At 36.2% G+C, this 20,249-nt stretch overlaps 1 protein-coding gene across 3 annotated transcripts in view; it reads left to right on the forward strand.

Annotated features, from left to right (window-relative positions):
• The window catches only part of Camkmt (calmodulin-lysine N-methyltransferase), a 349,458-nt gene that overhangs the window by 291,366 nt on the left and 37,843 nt on the right, over positions 1–20,249 (forward strand). The window contains exons 4-6 of one of the 3 annotated variants that reach the window (XM_070025509.1): positions 11,413–11,473; positions 13,370–13,424; positions 14,480–14,568. In XM_070025509.1, the coding sequence (XP_069881610.1) occupies positions 11,413–11,473; positions 13,370–13,424; positions 14,480–14,568 (205 nt within the window). The remainder of the gene's footprint in view (positions 1–11,412; positions 11,474–13,369; positions 13,425–14,479; positions 14,569–20,249) is intronic. The other 2 variants (XM_070025508.1, XM_070025510.1) reach the window with 2 other exon arrangements.

Genomic DNA, 20,249 nt, shown 5'->3' on the forward strand with positions numbered 1-20,249 from the left:
GTTCAGTAAATATGTGGAATGAATAAATAAATGAAATCACCTTCAAATGAATTATTCCCGTTCTGAAGGGAACCAGATAACTGTTTTGATTTACTCTCCTTCACTGGTCCTTGTTTTAGGATGGCCTCACAGTTTGGTTCATTTCTTATCATTGCAATCACTCAGCTATATATACTAACCTTTCAAATCTGCAAAAAGTAGTTAAAAGAAAGAGAAATTGTCCATGTTTCAACACCTATTATAATACATTTTCAAAGTATGTCAGACACATCTTTGTTAAAAATTAAACCAGGGATTGGTTTTGAGCGAATAGCCCTATATCCTTACAGATGCTGTGGATGGATGCATCTAAGCTGCTTATTATATTGATGGGTTTTGCTGCTCTGCAGCAAATGAAAACAGGCAGCTGCTTCCTCCATCAAAGCAAAAAGCAGCCTGAGTTTTTATTAACCGAGTGTTCATTTCTTCTATTGCCAAAATTCTTACACAAAACAAAAGAGCAGTTTTAGCACATTATTGCTTAACTAGACATGAACAACTGACAGCAAGTGATAAGCCTGTCTGCTTTTCACAACTGGTAATCATTTTTGGAATAGATGTTTTAATATAGTTGAATATAAATTCTGTAATTTACATCTACAATGGTACGTAAATTTATAGATCCAGTTTGTTGCAGGAGAATGAAGGCTATAATCACAAAAGGCTTTTCTCAGTGTTGTTTAATTTTTAATGACTATTTGAAAACTGGGGAAGGAAAATGAAATCAAATTCATTTCTTTAAAGAAGAAAAAAAAAGGGGTGTTAAAGACAATCGTACAAGTTGGCTGGAGACATTTGTAGATGGCCCTGACAGAGCAAGACTGCTGTGTTTACAACCAGGACGTGCTTAGAACTCCATTTCCACATTAGTTGCAGTGAGCTGCCCAAGTATCTGCAGCAGTAGAAATTTCTGGAGCACAGACCATCATGTTTCCTTCATGTCAATGAATAATGATGAGAGGAGAGATGGAAAGGATAGAGCCCTGGCCATTTTGCCCCGCTGAGATTCTCAGCCAGCTCTTAAATATAATGTTTACTTCTTTTCCTTCTTTTTTAAATAATGAATATATATGGAATAATTGAGAGGGCTTTGTTTAAAATGAGTTTATACTAGGCAGTACTAGGGCTCAAACTCAGGGCCTTGCATTTGCTAGGCAAATGCTTTACCACTTGAATCACACCTTCAGCCTGTTGTTTCTTCTTGTAGTTCAGTTGGCTTCTTCATGAGAAGAAATAATATTGCAGAGCAATTCATGTGAAGCCTTGGTTTTATAACCTAGTGGAAGGCAACAGAGCCAAGAAGTTAAGAATAGGATGAGGGGTGAAGATGGAGAGAGTGAGTCTAATCAAGGTACATTATATACATATAGGGACATTTCACAATGAACACTACCACCCTGTGCAACCAGTTGATGGTAATAAATATATATAATATAATATTTTAGGAGGGAAGGAAGGAAGGGCAGAAGGAAGGAAGGAAGGAAGGAAGGAAGGAAGGAAGGAAGGAAGGAAGGAAGGAAGGAAGGAAGACTGTGTTTTAACCAAGTATGATAGCTGAAGTCTATAATCCTAGCTACACTGAGGATCACAGCTAGAGGCTAGCCTGGGATAAAAGTTCACAGAACTTTATCACATTCAATGACTGGGTAGTGTTATACACCTGTTATCCCCAAATATGATAGCTTATTTTCTATTATAACTTGAAGGACCCTTGGACTTAATCTATCCCCAAAGCTATCATTTTGCAGATGAGGATGCTGAAGCTCCAAAAGGTGAAAATACTTCTCAATATCTTCCAGTTTGTTAATAGCAGACTCCAGATCCCTGGATGATGTTTTATTCTACCATGAGTTCAGCCTCCTCCTGTTCATGTAAAATTATAGAAAAATCCTATATGTGTCTCCTGTACATCACCCTCCCACTTATTCATGCAGCAGACCTAAGTCACAGTTGACACTTCCTTCTCCCTTGCCGCCCCTTCATCTAATTAACTAGCAAGTCTTGTCAGTGTGCCTTCTAAATATATCTCAAGTCATTTCACTTTTCTTCATTTCCACTAACCATCACCCAAAGCCACCATTAGCTCTCACCTGGATAATTGTACTAGCTTCCTATGTTGTTTTCCTCCTGTTTCCTCCTCCCTCTTGTCAATCTGTTTTCCTCACAGTAGCCTTGTCTTCTAATGTAAGTTGGATCTACCACTCTGCTACCTAGACTATATCATTTATTCTAAAGTATGGTTTAGTATTCGCTAGACACTATGTTGAAAATGAACTGTACACTACTTGTGGGTAGGGACAGGAGGGGAAAATTGGGAGAGAGAAGGGAAGGGGTATAATTGTCCAAAAAGAAATGTACCTCATTACCTGACTTACGTAACCATAACCCATCTGTATATCATCTTTATAATAACTATTTTAAAAGTGAGCAAAAGAAAGGATGCACCTTCCAAAAGAGAGTATGGCTTAGAATTCTTTTCTTCCTTTTCTTTTTAGACCCAATATTAGTACCCGATGCTTTCACTCATTGGCTAGTACTTTACCAACTGAGCCATGCCTCTGACCCCTTGTTTAGAACTCTTAATGTATAGCCTGTAAGCCTATGGGGATCTGGCTTCTCACCACTGTCTTCTACTAGTTTATTCCTTTCTCATTCATTCTATAATTCCATTTGTAGAACATCGAGTTCTTCCTCTCTTCAAAACTTTATTTCATGGAATTCTCCATGAACTACTTTTTCTATCCCTGTCCTCCCTCTTCTTGTTCTACGTGATTGTATTCTCTGGATCTCAGTGTCAGGCCATTTGTACAGAGACTGTCTCCTTAGGCTCTTCCTATCTTCGCCACAACTAGACTAGGTCCCATGTGATATGTGCTTAGTATTTATTATAGTTACGGTTTGGCACATTATTTGTGTGACTGTTTATTGGAGTCCTCCTCCAGCTAGTCAGAATCGTCAGTAACCATACTGTCTCATTCCTTGCTGATCTGCAGGATCTGAAACACAGTTGGTGCCCAATAAATATTTGTGGAACATCCTGTGAGCCTCTTTCTGGCTCCCACTCTGGGGTGATATATCAGTGACAAAGCAGAAGTGTGAGCTGGATTAAAGGAAAAGGAGATAGAGTAAAAAGACTGAGGGTTTTTGGCGAAACTACCTACCCATTCCAGAATTTCATTCCAGATTTTTATTTTAATAACATCTACCAGCATATTTCTTTTTCCATAGTTTCCACAGGTTAGCTTAGAGTATGCTAGCCTCTCTGCTTGAGTCTCAGATATTTGAAAAAGACGTAACTTTAGACTTTGGTGTGGTGCACATGGTAATTCAGTTTGAGGAAGGCAGAGAAATGTGTGCCTTTAGTGGATGTCAGCTGATGACAAAAAAGCCATACTTCTGTGGTGGGTATGTTGTCATCACTGAGTGAACCCTTTGGGCAGGAGGAGGCATCCTGCAGTTCTGTGTGTTGGAAACTGTCTATCAAAGCCTTAATACTTACCTCTAAAAAGAACTGTAGGAGAGCAAAATGTTCTCCAATGGAAGTTATGTAGGAGGCCCTGTACCTAGTGGATGCTCATATCACTTAAGTTTAGGATTTGCTTAGCTTTCAGATCAATAAGGAAAGTGATTGTTTCCTTAGCCTCAAAACTTGACATTGAACACAATTCTAAGCTATCTACCACAGTAGAAATAACAATAGCAAAGTAGTTGCATACATTAAATAGATCACATTCCCTACTCTCCCACTCACTATTTCCAGCTACAAGGATAGTTTGATTTTCCCTTTCTGCTGGCTACAGGCTTTTTGATGTCCATCAGATTTAGCAGTCCAAGTTCTGACAGACAGATGGGCAGAGAACCCAGTTTGGATTGAAAGAAAATGTGACGAAAGCAAGTAATCATGGAAATCCAAGTCTCATATAGTGTTCTTTTTCCCCAGTTGTACTCTTGCTTAGCTTTTATGTAGGTCCAATGGATGAAGAAAGTCTTTTTCCCCATAAATAAATCCATTTGGTTTATGCCCTAACCATTAAGGAATAAGAAGTGTATGCCTCCAAATAACAAGAGAATGTCCTAATTTTGGACATGTTTTAGCGAGCAAGTAATCTAGAATATACTTAATTAAAATGTCTTTTGGTGTTTCTTTTAGATCAATACTTTGGCCACTCTGCCATCAGTTGGTGAAAAGAATATAGAAGAAATACCTATAATTGATTAATAAAGTCTTAAAATATTAATAGGACAAAAACTCTTGGGATACTGCATCAGTATTCTTGGCTTGTATGATCTTTTAAAACTTATTCTCATTACTTTTTCAATGAATTTCTCTTGATCCATGAAATACCATCCTTCCAGAATGTTCTGAAACCCCACCACTGAGAAAAACTGTTTATGCTAAAACATACACGGGGAGAAGTAAGAATAGTTTCACGTCTTGGATTTTACAGGTATCCTACAAAATTACACACAAAAGATTATATATTCCTGGGTTTTAGGTAAGGTTGGAGGTTGCATTAAAATTCCTTTGAGAAACCTCACAAGCAATTATGAATGGACTATGACTCTGCTAAAACTTGAAAGTAATCACCTCTTAAAGAAGGGAAAAAACTCAGAAAAGGGACTTATACTATTGTTTGTCTTAACTATTTTAATAGAACACAATAGCTCTTAAGCTATGTACACTTTTAACTTCTTTGAAAATAAAATATATTTAAAAGAAGTATCAGCCAAACTGACACTTCTAAAACCATTGGCTCAGATACTTACAAAAGTAGGATTTGAGTAGACGAAAGTAAGGATAATTTATTGAAAGTTGTTTAAGAGTTAGTTATATTCCAGGGTGGTAGACCACTATCCCTGCTATATTAAAACAAGTGAGAGGAGTATTCAGGAGGGGGGGAAGAGGTTTATCTTTTAGAGAGAGTTAAACTGAAGTCTTAGTGAAAACACCAACAACAAGACGGAAATCATAACTGAATTTTTGCAGAATGAATGCTGCATCCTTCTCTACCACCGCTCCCACACACTCAGCCTTTCTTCACTTCAATCAGCATTTTACCTCTCTACATTTATTTACATGTAATGAGACAACAAAGAATTAGCAGGTATCTCAGGAAAGCTCTTGATGTGACAGACGGGAAAAACAAACAGAAGAGAACTTTAGAAAACTGTGTAAGATCAGAAAATTTAAAACAAACTAGAATTGTTTTCAAGTAATTAAGATATTACATTCATACAATCAGGAACAAGATGCTATAAAAAAGAAATATTTCAGAAAACACCATAAACAACAATAGTGTAAAGGAAAAACAAAGATAAAGTTGACAAGTAAAAAAATACTAAGTGATGGAGCGCAAGAAAAATGGCAAGAAAATTAGAGGACACAAGATGCAACATCCAAATAATAAGAGTTAAAGAGAAAGAACAGAAAAAAAAACTAAAAGCTAAGAAATAGCCAATTAACTAAGCAAGAAAATCTCCAAGAACTGGAGAATATGGAGTTTCTGGATTGAAATTATCAGCTGAATCATGAAAACACTCAAGTACTTGTGTCCTACACACCTTTCCAAGTAAGCTAGTTGTTTCCAAGATAGTTTGTTACCTTTCCAATGGTAACAACTAAAATATGTGTTGCAATCAAATGAGGAAGTAAGCAAAAATGGAGGAGACAAAGGGTAGACTACCAGGAAGCCTGGAATGATGGTCAAGACTGATTTGGGCCTATCATCTGTGCATCAAGCAGAGGTCACTTAGGCCAGAAAATTCTAGAGAAAGTTACTTATGGGGTTGGTAGATTCTCTAATGGGAATAAATATATTGAAAGGAGAAATTGACAACTGAATTTTGAGATTTGATATGCATCTTAGCAATTGATCAAATAAAAAATTATAAATTCAAAAACATCTACATATGAGAGAGAAACCTATGGGCTTGCTACAGTACTGAGTTTTACTTCATGATCCTACTATTTAAAAAAAAAAAAAAAAATACAGTGAAGAACCTCCATACTGCTTTCCAAAGTGGTTGAACAAGTTTACACTCCCACCAACAATGCAGTAGGGTTCCCTTCTGTCCGCATCCCCTCCAGCATCTGTTGTTATTAGATTTCTTGATTATAGCCATTCTAACTTGGGTGAGGTGGAATCTCAGTGTTGTTTTGATTCCACATAGAGCTCCCCTATGACCCAGCAATCCCACTTTTGGGCATTTACCCAAATGATCACAAACAAGACTATACTAAAGCTACCAGCACAACTCTGTTTATTGCAGCATTATTTACCATAGCTAAAATATGGAACCTACCCAGATGCTCCTAAGTAGATGAATGGATCAAGATAATGTGGTGTGTACACACACACACACACACACACACACACACACACACACACACACACACACACACACACACACACACACACACAATGAAATTATATGCCTCCATCAGAAAGAATGGCATCGCCCCATTTGTTAGGAAATGGAAAGACTTGGAAAAAATTATATTAAGTGAAGTAAGCCAGGCCCAAAGAAACATAGGTCCTATGGTTTCCCTTATTTGCAATAACTAGTATATGTCTGGGATAAGCAGAAAAGGTAAAAAGGCATGTACATACAACCAGATAAGATGATGTTAAACAAAATGAACCCCAACATAGGGACACAACTGGTTTTTTCTTTCTTGCTATTGTTTCTAATGTATTTATAATGTACCATGTGATTTTTTTTTTGTTTCTTTGTATGTTCCTCCCCCATGGTATAACCCATTTTCACTGTATTTGATATCGGTGCCCTGCATTTTGTATATATATTTCTCTAGTTTGGGGAGGGAAAGGGAAAAAACAAAATGCTTAAATAGGGATACAGGTTGACCTATTGGAACAATGAGATGTACAAGACACTATGTTGAAAAACAAACGTTACAATTTAGACAGGGATGGGGGGGTATACTTGTGGAGGTGGGAGGGTAGGGGAAAAACAGAGGAGGTAACAATGCTTGATAGAAAATGTACTCATTCCTTACTCATATAATTGTAACCCCTCTGTACAGTATTTTTACAATAAAAAACATTTTAAAAAACCAGTGAGGATTGTCTTAGCAGATTCAAAGTATATATCATAACTATAATTATAAACAACATTGAGCAGATGGTGGAGACTGGATAAGGAACATTACATGTTTGATGTGGGAGGTAGAAATAGAAGCAAAAATTATGCTTGTCTTTCATGGTTAGGTCAGTAGGAAAAAAAAAAAACAAGAAGTAGAAAAACATTTTATGCAGAACTCTGACAGTAATTGCCCTAAGAATCTGCTAAGAGTTGAAAGTAATAGCTTCTAGAGAAGGGAAAAAATACTGAGAAAAGGTGCTTATACTATTACTTGTCTTCACTATTCTAACAGAAATCAGTGGTTCTTTAGACTATGTGTATGTATAATGCCTTTTAAAATAAAACCTGTTTAAAATAATATTATATTTCCCCAAATAAGAATGAGAGAATTTGTTTAAGGTAACAGCTTTATTGAGATATGATTCACATACACCACAGTTCAGTCCTAATCAATATAGATTCAGAGCATGCAACCATTATCACAATCAATTGGAGAACATTTCATCACCTCCAAAGAAATCTTATACCCATTTGCAGTCATATCCCATTGACACCTAACCAGCCATCACATTGCACTTTGTGGATCTTCCTAGTCTGGACATTTCCTATACATGGAAATAGACAAGATGTGGTTCTTAGTTACTGTATGTTTTCGTGTTCTAGCCCTATTGTAGATCATCCGCCTCTTATTTCTTTGTATTATCAATTAATAGTCTACTGTATGAGAATGCACATTTTATTTATCTGTGCATTAGTTGAAGAACAGTCCTAATTGTTTCCACTTCTTGGCTATTTTTAATAATGTTGCTCGGGCTGGGAAGGTGGCTCAGTGGTGGAGTGCTTGCCTTGTAGGCATGAGGCCCTGGGTTCAATTCCTCAGCACCATATAAGCAGAAAAAGCCGGGAGTGGTGCTGTGGCTCAAATGGTAGAGCACTAGCCTTGAGCTGAGGGACAGCGCCCAGTCCCAGAGTTCAGGCCCCAAGACCAAGCAAAAAAAAAAAAAAAAAAAAAGACTGAATAATGTTGCTATGAATTTCTCTGTACAAGTTTATTTCTGTTGGCTTAAAGTAATTGTGCATGGGGTATTTCATTATGACATTTCTGTACATGTATATTGTGTATCCTGATCACACTCAACCCTACTATGACTCTTCCTTCCTTACCTCCTTCCATGCCTTCTTAAAACAATTTCAACAGGTTTCATTGTCTATTTTTATACATGTGAATAAACTACAACCTTATTCACCCTCTCTCTGTTGACCCTCCCCACTCCCGCTGGTACCCCCCTCTCTGCAAAATGTCTGTTTTATTTTCCTTTTCTAACTGTATAAGATTTCCTATACTATTTTAGACAAATTATTTTAGACATAAATTATTGAAGTAATTCTTTCTATCGCTTTCTCTTTCCCTGACCCCAACACCTCCTACCCCATTGATCCATGGCTTTCATTGAGATTCCTTATGCCATCTTCATCCATAGTGCCAATGTACTTTGGAACTATTCATTCCCCATCATCCTTTTCCTTTCTCCTCTTCCTTTTATCCTACTAAATAGTCTTGTAAGTAGAATCATGCTGATTCTTTCTCAATCTCTCTCACTCTCTCTGTATATATGAGTGTAAACATGCATGAATATTATGTTCAGGTCTAGCTTCCAAATATGATCAAAAATGCTGTTGGGCTTTTTGAGCTTAGCTTGTGTCAGTCAACATGGTGTTCTTCAATTACATTTTTTCCCATTTTTCTTTATAGCTGTGTAATTTCCAGTGGTATATATGTACCGTACCTTCTTTATCCATTCATCTGAGCACCGTTGTTGGGTACCTCATTTGATTCCACAGATTGGCTTTTGTGAACAATGTTGTAATAAACATGGGCATGTAGGTATCTTTCTAGTATATTGACACTGTATAATTTTTGAATTAACATGTTTTCATTTTTCTTGATTATGTACTTTGGGGTCATTGATAATCTAAGTTTAACTTTTGGGGAAACTGATAGGTGGTTTTCCAAAGAGGCTGCATCATTTCCATGAGAGTTCTAATTTTTCCACATCCTCAAGAATATTTATTGTTCTCTGATGTCTTTTGAATATGCTAGTATTTATAATCCATAGTATCAAAAACTTGGAAACTAACTTAAATATCTGTCAAGAGAAAGTAGAGTATATGAATTCCAGTGAGCACACAGATCTCAGCAATCATTGTAAATAGTAATGCAGGAAGTGTATTTTACTGATATTAGAGGCCATATGCCTATACTGAGAAGATCCCACTTGTGTGAAATATCTTTATACCTACGAAGATGGAACCATGTCAGAGTGTTAACAGTGATTATATTTCCAACGGGTGATTTTTTAAATATGTCCTTTGTAATTTTTTGTATTTAATTTAATTAAAATTTATTCTCTGTACTCCTTGAGGAAATTATAAAACTACTTGAAAGATTATGAATTTTAGAAGACACGTTTTTGTACTTAACCAGGGCTTGAGTATAAGCTAAATATCCTTCCCCTATTTATTTTTTAAACCTCACAGCCATTTACTAAATGCATTAAAAAATTATTCTTCATGTGACTATATACACTTAACATTGAACGCTGTCTTAGGTTCTTCAGAGAAGTTTATAGTATACTTTGGTCTTTGTAGAGTTCTTTTTATATGAATATATGCCAGGTATTAGGATTTGGGGGCCATACCAAAACTCGAGTAGGAGCAAATAAGAATGGTTCATCTATTTTGTTATTGGAATACGTGTTTTGTGGTCATACATTCTCTCTCCTACTCTTCTATTTCTTTTTCAGTGAGCTTATTTTGAATTAAGGAACTGTTGTAAATGTATCATATATATTATTTATTTAATCCTTACAATAATCATATTAGGTTGATATTTGTGATGTTGGACAGATGTGGAGCACAAAGAGTTTAAGTAAGCTGTACAGACTCTCAACAAAGAATTTGGTTCTAAAGCACCTATGATCTTAACAGAGGTAGTGGTTACCTTTCTGACCTTTCCCTATTTTATTTGTTTGTTTTCCTGTTTATTTGTTTGTTGCTTGTTTTGACCCCAGCTATTTCTCTCAGAAATTCTAGAGAGGCTGAGAAAGGCTTGGGTATTTCTACTACAAGTAGCCTCTTTGCTCTTCATAGATTTACCCATTGCATCTTTTCTACATTTCTTTGACATCCTCTTCTCTGAAATGTTTGGATTTCTTATTCCTCAAAGCTGGAAATTCATCTGCTGGGTTTTTAGGGTTTTTTGTTTGTTTGTTTGTTATTTTTTGAGATCTTTGAACTCTGCATCAAAATCCATGAACAGAGTCATCAATGCTGAGAGGACTGGCTGTTTTCTTCCAGAACCAGATCTGGGGCAAGTGCAGGGTGCTTGGAGCCCTGCCTGATGATTGAGTGTGATTACTTGGGGAAAACATGATTTTTATAAGGTTATACTTTTCCCTAAATATCAGAGTGATATAGGCTCATTGTAAAAACTTGGGAAAAATACTAAAGGGAATAGAAAAATAAATGTAAGCATTTAGAATTCGATCATCCAGTGGTAGAAATAAAGATACCACTAGTATCTGTCATTTCTAGCCATATTTCTTTTTCTCTAAGCAATTCATATCCACTTGTGAAAACTAGGTTTTCTAAATAAATTTGCAGGTGATAATTTTTTAATATTCATTCATGTAGTTTAATGTGTAGGATTCTTGTTGAATTTAAAGCTGTGTCATAGTTGGTGAAACAAAAATTTCTTCATTTTATATTCCAAAAAGAAAATAATTGTGAATATTTTAAAACTATGATAAAAGTTAGAAAGGGATATAATATCATTGTTTTTATTTGCCTCTGAAAGTTATTTTTCCATTTATTTATTTTAATAGTTGCTGCATATATAGTAGGCTTTCAATTTCTGCATATTAATTTAATGTAAGCATAATTAAGATTTACTTGAAATATCATCAAAACTTAACTTTTGGTATCTAGAATTTTGATTGTTACTGTTTTTGCTATTGTGTTGTGATTGAAAATTAGTAAAATTTATTTGCAATATTTGACCATTATCCTTGGGAAAGGATTATAAATCTTACTATGATAAACAACAACAACAACAATACCAAAAGAAACTCATTTGGAATGTGTGACAAGTGATAACAATGTTAAGTTTGATTAAAGTTGAAATAACTTGTGCTGAGACTCATTTCTAAAAGCCATTTTATAAGAGAAGGAGTTCTGTAATCCACACATCTATCTTCTTGTATTTTCTAGGCATCTGGCCGTCTGAAGAGGTTTTGGCTTACTACTGCCTCAAGCACAGTAACATATTCAGGTACAGAGCTACGCTGAAAAGATATTTGTTAGCCCATCATGGGTCTTCAATCTGCATATTAGGAATAGCCTGGTTTACATCCTTCAACTTAAATTGTTTAAAAAAAAAAAAAAAGAAATTAGTTCACTGTGAAACACATGTTGCTTCTGAAAAGAAATCTGCATTGCCTTTGGGTACTAATATTGCACAGCAAGCTTTTTGCTGTATGTCAAAGGCTTTTGATTTCCACTCAAGGCATTTTATTTCACTTTGATTTGGGGCAAACAAAACTGAAGCACCAATCAATCCTTACTGATTGTGAAGGTCAAAAAAAAACCCCACACAATAAAGACATTCTTTAAACTTCTGCTAGAGAAGTCACTACAGAATATTTGATAAATACCTCACAGCTATTATTTAAAGATGCCATCTCCTGGTTTTAAAGGTATTTTTATGTACTTGATAATATGTATTTTGGAAATATAAATTACTATTATAGATTCATAGTAGTGAAATAAATGTTTTCAACTGTTACTGTGCATTGTACATCAACCCATAGATGGAAGTTAGAGAGAGGAAAGGTTCCTTTTATTTAAAAATTCTAAAGATTTTTAGTAGACCCAGAAATTACATGTCTTTCATTTTCTCATCTTATGAAAAGTCATCCATTGTATACTTCCTGAGTAGCCCATTATGATTCTAGGAAAGCCATTAGTGATCATGGTGTCTGTTTTAACAATATGTACTTGCAAGATTGGATCAATAATATGTATTTTTTAAGTTCTATAGGTCCACCGTTACCAACCAGTCTATAATCACTTTGAGCAACTAAATACTTATTAAATGTATTTCCGAATATAAATGTCCTCTCTTGGCTTCTTCTCCTCCCCCCTTCCCCCCAATCCCTGCCCTTTTAATTTTGCCTTTTGTCTCCTCTTGAGGTAATAAACTTCCCTAACTGAGGAAAAGAAACGATCTTAAGAGTCTAAGCATATAAAATAAGAACAGGGCAGTTTTGAATTTGGGCTGCAGAGCTGCCCTGGAAGCCTGGCATTTGCTCATCTCGCTGTGCTTAAGCTTGACTGGAGCTCCAATCAGCGAGCAGTGGGCCAGGGCGAGAATGTCACACGGTGAGGGCTGATATTTAGGCACAAAGGGGAAGGTAAGTGCAGAATGGCACAGTAGACTGTCAGCTTTAACTCTGAGCTGCTTTACTTTCAAGCAGTGAAGCCAGAGCTCAGTCCATTACTTCAGCCTGGATTTGCTGGCTTAACCATATTATGTCCCTGCATTGTTTATTTGCTGTGTTGTGTTGGGGGTCAATTGTGATTTAAGTGTTAATTGCTACATGCTCTTTGTGTAATTGTGCTTTATGGGGGTGGTTTAGCTTTCCAAAATGTTTCAGCTTGTTTAGGATTTTTTTTTAAATTTAGGATTGCATTTATTTGTGTGTGTGTATGTGTGTGTTTGTGTGTGTGACTATAATATAGGTACAGACACACTCATACATATTCTACATTTACTTGTCTAACTGTTTTTGAAGGCATGAATGTGGATTAACAATGTTATCCTTTCCTAACAATTATCTTTCGCTACTCTAGCTAGTTTAGTTCTAAAAGACAGCGCCATTGACAAGGGAAAAAAAGGGAACCTTCTCAGATTTTTCAGCTCAGCGGTGGTAATGTTGCAGTGAACACTAATGAGGGAACCCCCACTGATTTGCCTGCTTTGTGACTTTTCTATTTCATAATTATTTTTAAAACGCAAAACGACATGAGGTAGCCCAGTCATGTCTCCACAACTTCCTGGTAGTGCCGTTCTTACTGCAGATGGCAATTTGTTCTTGTAACATATATATCTCTCTGACCATTTTCATCTAATTTGTATGGGTTCTACCATTTCTTTTCTCTCTTTCAGGGACCTTGCTGTGTGTGAGCTAGGGGGTGGCATGACATGCTTGGCTGGGCTCATGGTAGGTCTTTTCTCAATTCCAATCCCATTCAAAGGGAGGAACAAAAGGAAAAATGTTCCAGGGCCTCCAACTGCTGGGTCAGAGAACCGTCAACAGCATCAGCTGCGGTCAAGCTGCCGGGTCTTGAGAGACCTTCTAGATTGACTTACTTTCGGATCATATTGATTTTATGGTTGCCTCGATGAGCAGAAACATTTTACCTCAGTGTAGTCAATATCGCTTGTTGTGACATTCCAGGCCTCGCACAGTCTTTCTTTGCCATAGCGAAAGCATTTTTTTTTTTCAGATTATAGTCCCATTTGCTAAGATACAGGAATAGCCTGGCGAATCACAGTTGGAGCACCATGATATAGCTGCTAATGTTTTGCCTGCATTATTACACCAACAAACATGATCCAGAGCGCTCAGTAATTAGATTCTTTTGAATTAGATTGGCCATTCAGGAACGTCGTTCCCCATTCTCTGGGTTCTGAGTCATGTATTCAGGAGATATTATGTAGCCGCACAGTGCATTAGACAAGTTTTTATGTCTCTACAAATAAAAGCATATTGTTACACTGATTGGCATTTGACAAACCTGTCGCTCTTATACAATGTGTCGAGGTTACAGCCCAATGTGCGAGCATGTCAAAGCTCACAAAAAAATTACCCTCACAAAGCCATCTGCCTGCAATGCAAAGTTATATGAAGGGCATCAGGCAGTCAGACAGAAGCAAGCTGAAAGGCAGAGTGACAGCCTTGTATGATGGCTCTACTAGATAAACAGAAGCCCACAAATGAAAGCCTCTCAGAATACCATCATCCGCTGTCACAATGCAATTACCGAACAGAATGATAGCAAGATAGAGGCTCCCGCAAATGGAATGATAAAAGTATTGACTGATTTGATTGAATGATTAAAATAATGCAGACATAAAATGAAAAAAGATTGAAGATTGTTACAGAGAAATAGGTGAGGAAGCATGATACTGAAGGCTTGTCACTCCTGTCTGCACTTCCACACAGACAAGCATATTTGCTCATTGTTTGCTCTGCTCCTTTTTTTTTTTTTTCAGGTTGCTATTTCTGCAGATGTCAAAGAAGTTCTGTTAACTGATGGGAATGAAAAGGCCATCAGAAGTATCCTTATTCAGATAGAAAACGGGTTTGTTGTGCTCATTCCTTTTTCCTGGCTGAGTAACAATTGATATAAAGAAAGACAGCATGGGGCATTAAAAAAAAAGAGTTCCTCCATACACACACGATGAGTAATTAAGAAAAACCAGAAATATATGAATTCATTGTGTACAACAACGTAGGTTTTTTTCCTTTCAGCAGATTTTTTTAATAGACACTTCTCATTAACTTCCTATATTTTGTGGACTTCTCGAGTCAATAAGAAATTTTACTTCATAATAATTTCAAATTTTCTTTCTCTTCCATTTGTATTAAGATTTGCCAGGACAAATAAATCATTTGATCTTTATTTTACCTGCAATTGTTTGCATATATTAACTTTCAGTTCTTATGCATCTGATATTATATATACTCTCTAATATTGTACCTATTCTAATTGTCAAAGAGTTACCTATATCCCCCAGTGGAAATAGCTATCAGTCCGTCATTATTTCTTTTTATTTAGAATTATAAAAGCTATCTCCTTTTTCTCTCCCATACTATTACAGTTCAAACCCTGTTATATTAGATTATGCTTTACTAATATGTACACAGAGTTCATGAAAATTGAACAGTACTTTAACTAAGAAAGCAAGCATAATTTGTGACTACTTTAGCACTCGAGCTGATTTGCTCAGGGGCAGTTAACAGCCGTTAGAAATTGAGAGGAAAAATGGGAGATCTGTTTGCTTTGGATTTTTTTTTTTTTTTTGGTATGCCTTACATTTACATGATGAGGAAAGCAGTCTCCTTATTTGAATTTTAGACCCAGAAAATACCAAAGCAGCATGTGTGTGTGTGTGTGTGTGTGTGTGTGTGTGTGTGTGTGTGTGATCTTACATAAAACCCATTTTCAATTTTCTTTTTCTTCTTCCGCTCTATGATTTTTCAAAAATAAAATTTGCAGCAGCTCCGTCAGCTGCTCACATAGGAGGAAGGAGGAACATGCAGCACAGTAGCTAATACTGTGCTCAGCAGAGCCCCACCCAGCTCATTGCCTGACAGCCCTAAAAAAAAAAAAAAAGTCAGGAAGGAAAAACAGCCAATCACAATCTTGGCCTTTGAAATCATGGAAAGAGATCACAAAAAGTACATCCTTTTTTTAAATGCAGGATTTTAATCATGATCTTAAGACTGTCGCAAATTTTTCAAAATATTCCTGAAGATGAGCTGATGTTGTTTCATTCACTCTGCATTATTCTGAGTTATTCTATGCCTGTATCATTTCCCTGTTCCTCCTCCTCATGTCAGGGCGCACAGAGAGCAAAAGGAAGCTCAGGTACATCAGCTCAGCTCCAACGGATGTTTTTGTGGGGAAAGGAAAGTAAGAATATTGAACACGAGAAGGGTGTTTTGACCACAGAAACTTTCAGATTGGGCCCAGTAACCTGAGATTCTTTTTTTTTTTCCTCCTCAAGTCAGCAGGTGTCTCATTTAATAGCATCAGAAACCAATTAGAACTTTTTATCAAACTATGGGAAGCATCTGTAGTCAGTATGTAAATTTAATTGTACTAAAATTATTATTGAGCTAAAGTACAGAGCATCCAAGGAAGCAAAGCAATGCTAATGTCGTTAATTACTGCACCTTTGCTTTAGACAGCAAAGATGCAATGCCAGCTCTTGAAATCAGAGAGGAAATCTCAGATTCTGTATTCACTCTGCTGGCCTTTCAAAGAAATGATTGGTACAGCCCCCTCCCAAGAAAATGGATTTTTAACATTTGGTCCTCAGAAGCTCAGCCCTGAGAGTGCTTTATTGTGCTGGGTTTTACAATGGGTTTAATATAGCGGGGTGCCAAAGGGCAGGAGGGGAAGAACTTTACAATGTAGATAAAGTAGGTCCTTTCAGGATGAAGACCAAAACTGGCCGTGCGTTTTATTTCATCTTTTAGGACTTTTCCTGGTAGAGATCAGTTTTTATCATGCAGTTGTTCTATGTTTGTGTGCCTTTTTCTGTTGTAACTAGATCTAATTTTTTTTAATTAAGAGAAAAAGCATGGATAAAGCCTTAAAATTGGCGATGTGTTTTTCCTGCTTTTAATACTAATGTTGTTCTTGATTTGCTAACAGGGCTTACAATGGGCATCCATCATAATCTGTTTTACTGAGTGAGGTTAATATGAGTGAACCCCCCCTCCATTTCTGTGCCCACTTTATGTAAGAATAACTAATTCACTGAATCACATACTATTGATGCATATAGATTGAAACAAGCTCATTTAAAAATTACTGTTTACATCTTTCCTTTAAAATTTTAGGAAGCCTAAATTATATAGCAGTTGTAGGATATTATCCAAAAATTACTTTCTAAAAAGTAAAAGTGGATGTCAACAACAACGCCAAAACAAAACAAAAAGAAAACGGAGGAAAAAACATTGCCAGAAGCCAGAAAAAAATCTCTAAGCAAAGCTGCTAATTATTCTTAATGGGCAAGATGAGCACATTAAGAAACAAATGAATACATCAGTGAAATGTAATTGAAAATCGACCTGACAATCGCACATCACATCTGAGTATTGGCCTATATATTTTTCTCATCATTCAAAAATTTTATTTTTGTTGTTCTTGAATTTAATGAATCCAACTGAGTCTTATTTCCTAGCCTCATAATCTTTCTTCTTATCCTAGGAAGGATAAAAAGAAAAAAAAATGTGATGTCTCCTTTTAGTCTTCTGTTGTTTCTGTTTTTTAATTTATGAGGCAATAAATGGATTAGTTCTGAATCTTTATATCATAGAAGCATGTCAGTCAATTGTGAAGTTATTTATTATCCTCCTAAAATGTATCAGATGGATTGGCTATGTCTTCTAGAGTTCTCTATCTTCACCCTGGAAAGCTAGATGTTGATCTCAGATTTATTAAACAGAGATATCGGAAAAGAGATTAAGACTTGAGGTAAAATGAATTTTCTAAGTGTTGAATATTTTCTCAGACTCATGGGTAGGTTTCTCTAAGGTTTCCTTGATCCCTAAACTGTGTTGCTGGTTTTAACCCAAACATCACCTAACCTGAAAATGTTCTCTCTTTATGGATGCCTTTTTTTCTGCACTCAAGAGGAAAAAAGATAAATTGGAAATGAGACCATTTGCCTCATCCAGTTTTCAGAGTTATTCTAAATAATGAGAAATATGTTCCTTTCTCTTTGACACTGTCCTGTGGTGTAGTAAAGGAAAAAAAATCACCAAGGGGCCACAGATAATAATTATTCAATAAGGTTTCTAGTGTAAGAAACCTTTACATGGGGCTAGAGATGTAGATCAGGTGATAGAGCATCAACCAATGAGCAAAAGCACCAGACAAGGTTCAAGTCCTGATCCTGAAAAAGAAAAGAAAAGGAAAGAAGTAGCCTTGACATAAGAATATGGAAAAGAAATAGTATACTGGGTTCTATGATGATGCAAAGCCCTGTCCAGCTCATGTTGAATAAAAGTAGAACATCTAAAGGTAAGCAGCCCTCTTTGGTTACAGTTATTACCTTGCACTTGGGCCCATTCTTAGTAAACCTGTTATCTGCAGAATAGCCCAATGCTTGATGTCCCATTTCTCTGTGCACTTGACCCCTGCATCTCGTTCACACACACAGTTCATTTGCAATCTACATCATGATTTTCTGTGCTGTTTAAAGGATATACTTCTGATTTAACTTAGTTTCCTAGAAGAGAATCCACAGCTTGTACAGTAAATAAATGAAGTTAGATCTGTACTATATAGGCTGTGCTATATATGATTGAGAACTTGAGAATCCTTGCCCCATATTCTGTGTCCAGGCCATTCTTCCAATAGTGATGACCACTATAACTGTATCTGTCAGATGAATGATAAGTAGGATCCTCTTGGGTAGGAGCACAACAATATCTTTTAAGGTAAAACTTAAAGCAATGCTTTGTGAATCAGTATTTTTATTTTTAAACTATCTTCTGGCTTAAGGAGCAATGCCAACCCTCAAAATGCATATGTAACTGCTAATAAATACCATTACTAGTGACCAGAAAAAGACTAATATTTTGAGCAGGATTTTAAAAACATCTAACATATGTATATGCATACACTTTGCTGAAGTAACTATATGGCTATTATATACAACTCTAAATCTTAAGAATAAAAATCAACTGAAAATTTAAACACAGCCCCACTCTTGAACTGTGCTTTCCTTGAAAAGAAAATCTAGAGGTAGAATTGTGATTTCATTTTAACCATGAGCATATGTCCTGCAGCTTTGGAAGTCCAGTTGCCCAGACAAGAGGATTGGAGGTGATTGCCCTGTATCCATTTAATCAGAAATCACATTAAGGCTTTCATTGCGCCCAGCCCCTCCCACTGAAATCTTCCAGAAGGTGGGTGCAGTTCAGAGAACATGATGTGGTTTGTTGTGTTGAACACTATCCTGGACATATTGACTCGATTTGATTGGATTTCCTTTATTACCCTGAGGTGACTCAGTAGCATGATAAAATCTGTTATTGGACACAGTGCCATCCAGAAGGATCATCAAAATCTGACCTAAAGAGTGGTAGAATATCAGAATTTATCTCTTAAGGTAGTATTTTAACATATTACTGCCATTTTTTCTCTTTGTACTTGTTTTAATATTTAAAAAGACACTTTCTAAACCACAAACTATATCTCCTGCCCAGTTCTAAAAATAAAGCAGCCTAAATACTGCTGTGAATTTTTTCATTAAAAGGAATTGCTTCTGGAATATAAATACATATGCTTGCTCCAGTCTGACCTCCTGGAGTTGCAGGTTTATAAATTGTATAAAAGTATATAGTGTTAAGATGTTTACTAAAAATTATTAATAGGTTTTCTGAGTTATATAATTTAACTTCCCTGTGACTATTTTATAAAAAGTATTACCTCCACTAACAAAATAATATGTTTTGCTTGATAGATTAGTCATGCACTCATACGACACTACAGGTGTACCAGGCACATTGTGGCATACGGTTGGATGCCATGGAAACTCTGAGTAGGGTGTGGCCAGAGTGTGGGGGAACTTAATCAAAAAACAGTTGTCAGTTGACTCTTTACTAATTTTGTTCTTCTCAGAATAAAGATGTCAGCTGTCCTTTTCTATAAGACATTTCATTTAGAAGACTTTCCTGAAATACTTTCTTCCTGAAATAGACAGAACTGTGGGCCGATGTGTCATTTTAGTTAATCAAAACAAGTAGGCAAATTAGTCTCCTTTATTTTTTTAATGAATGTAATTTAACGGTATTTAATTTGCATACAGGAAAGTTCACCCAGGAAAAAAAAAAGTCTGCATTATAGCACTTTTGTAAACCTCAACAAAGCCCTTCATTAGGAGACCTAATTGATTTTTCCTACCCACTCCTGGGGGAAGAAAGCTATCACAGTACCTGCTTATTCATTCAGAGAAGAAATGGGTGTGCTTGGTGGTTCAAGCAGAGATTTGGGTTAAAAGTCCTGTGGCTCTGTTCTTGCAGGGAGATCTTGGCCAATGCCTGCTTTGAGTATTCAGGAAATCTGTTTTTCTGAGCACTAGGGGAACATCGCTTGTCTGCTTGGTGTCCTCCCCATGGGCCCAATTTGGTTCAGCTTGTAGCCGTCATTGGAATTATTTTATTTCTTGTTTATTTAAACCTGCTTGATTCCAGAAGAAGGATTTTGAGGCTTCTTAAAATAAAGAACAGAAAAATACCACA

Source organism: Dipodomys merriami, unplaced genomic scaffold (assembly GCF_024711535.1).
Source record: "Dipodomys merriami isolate MVZ:Mamm:240054 unplaced genomic scaffold, mDipMer1.0.p SCAF_17, whole genome shotgun sequence".
In the NCBI taxonomy this organism is placed as follows: domain Eukaryota; kingdom Metazoa; phylum Chordata; class Mammalia; order Rodentia; family Heteromyidae; genus Dipodomys; species Dipodomys merriami.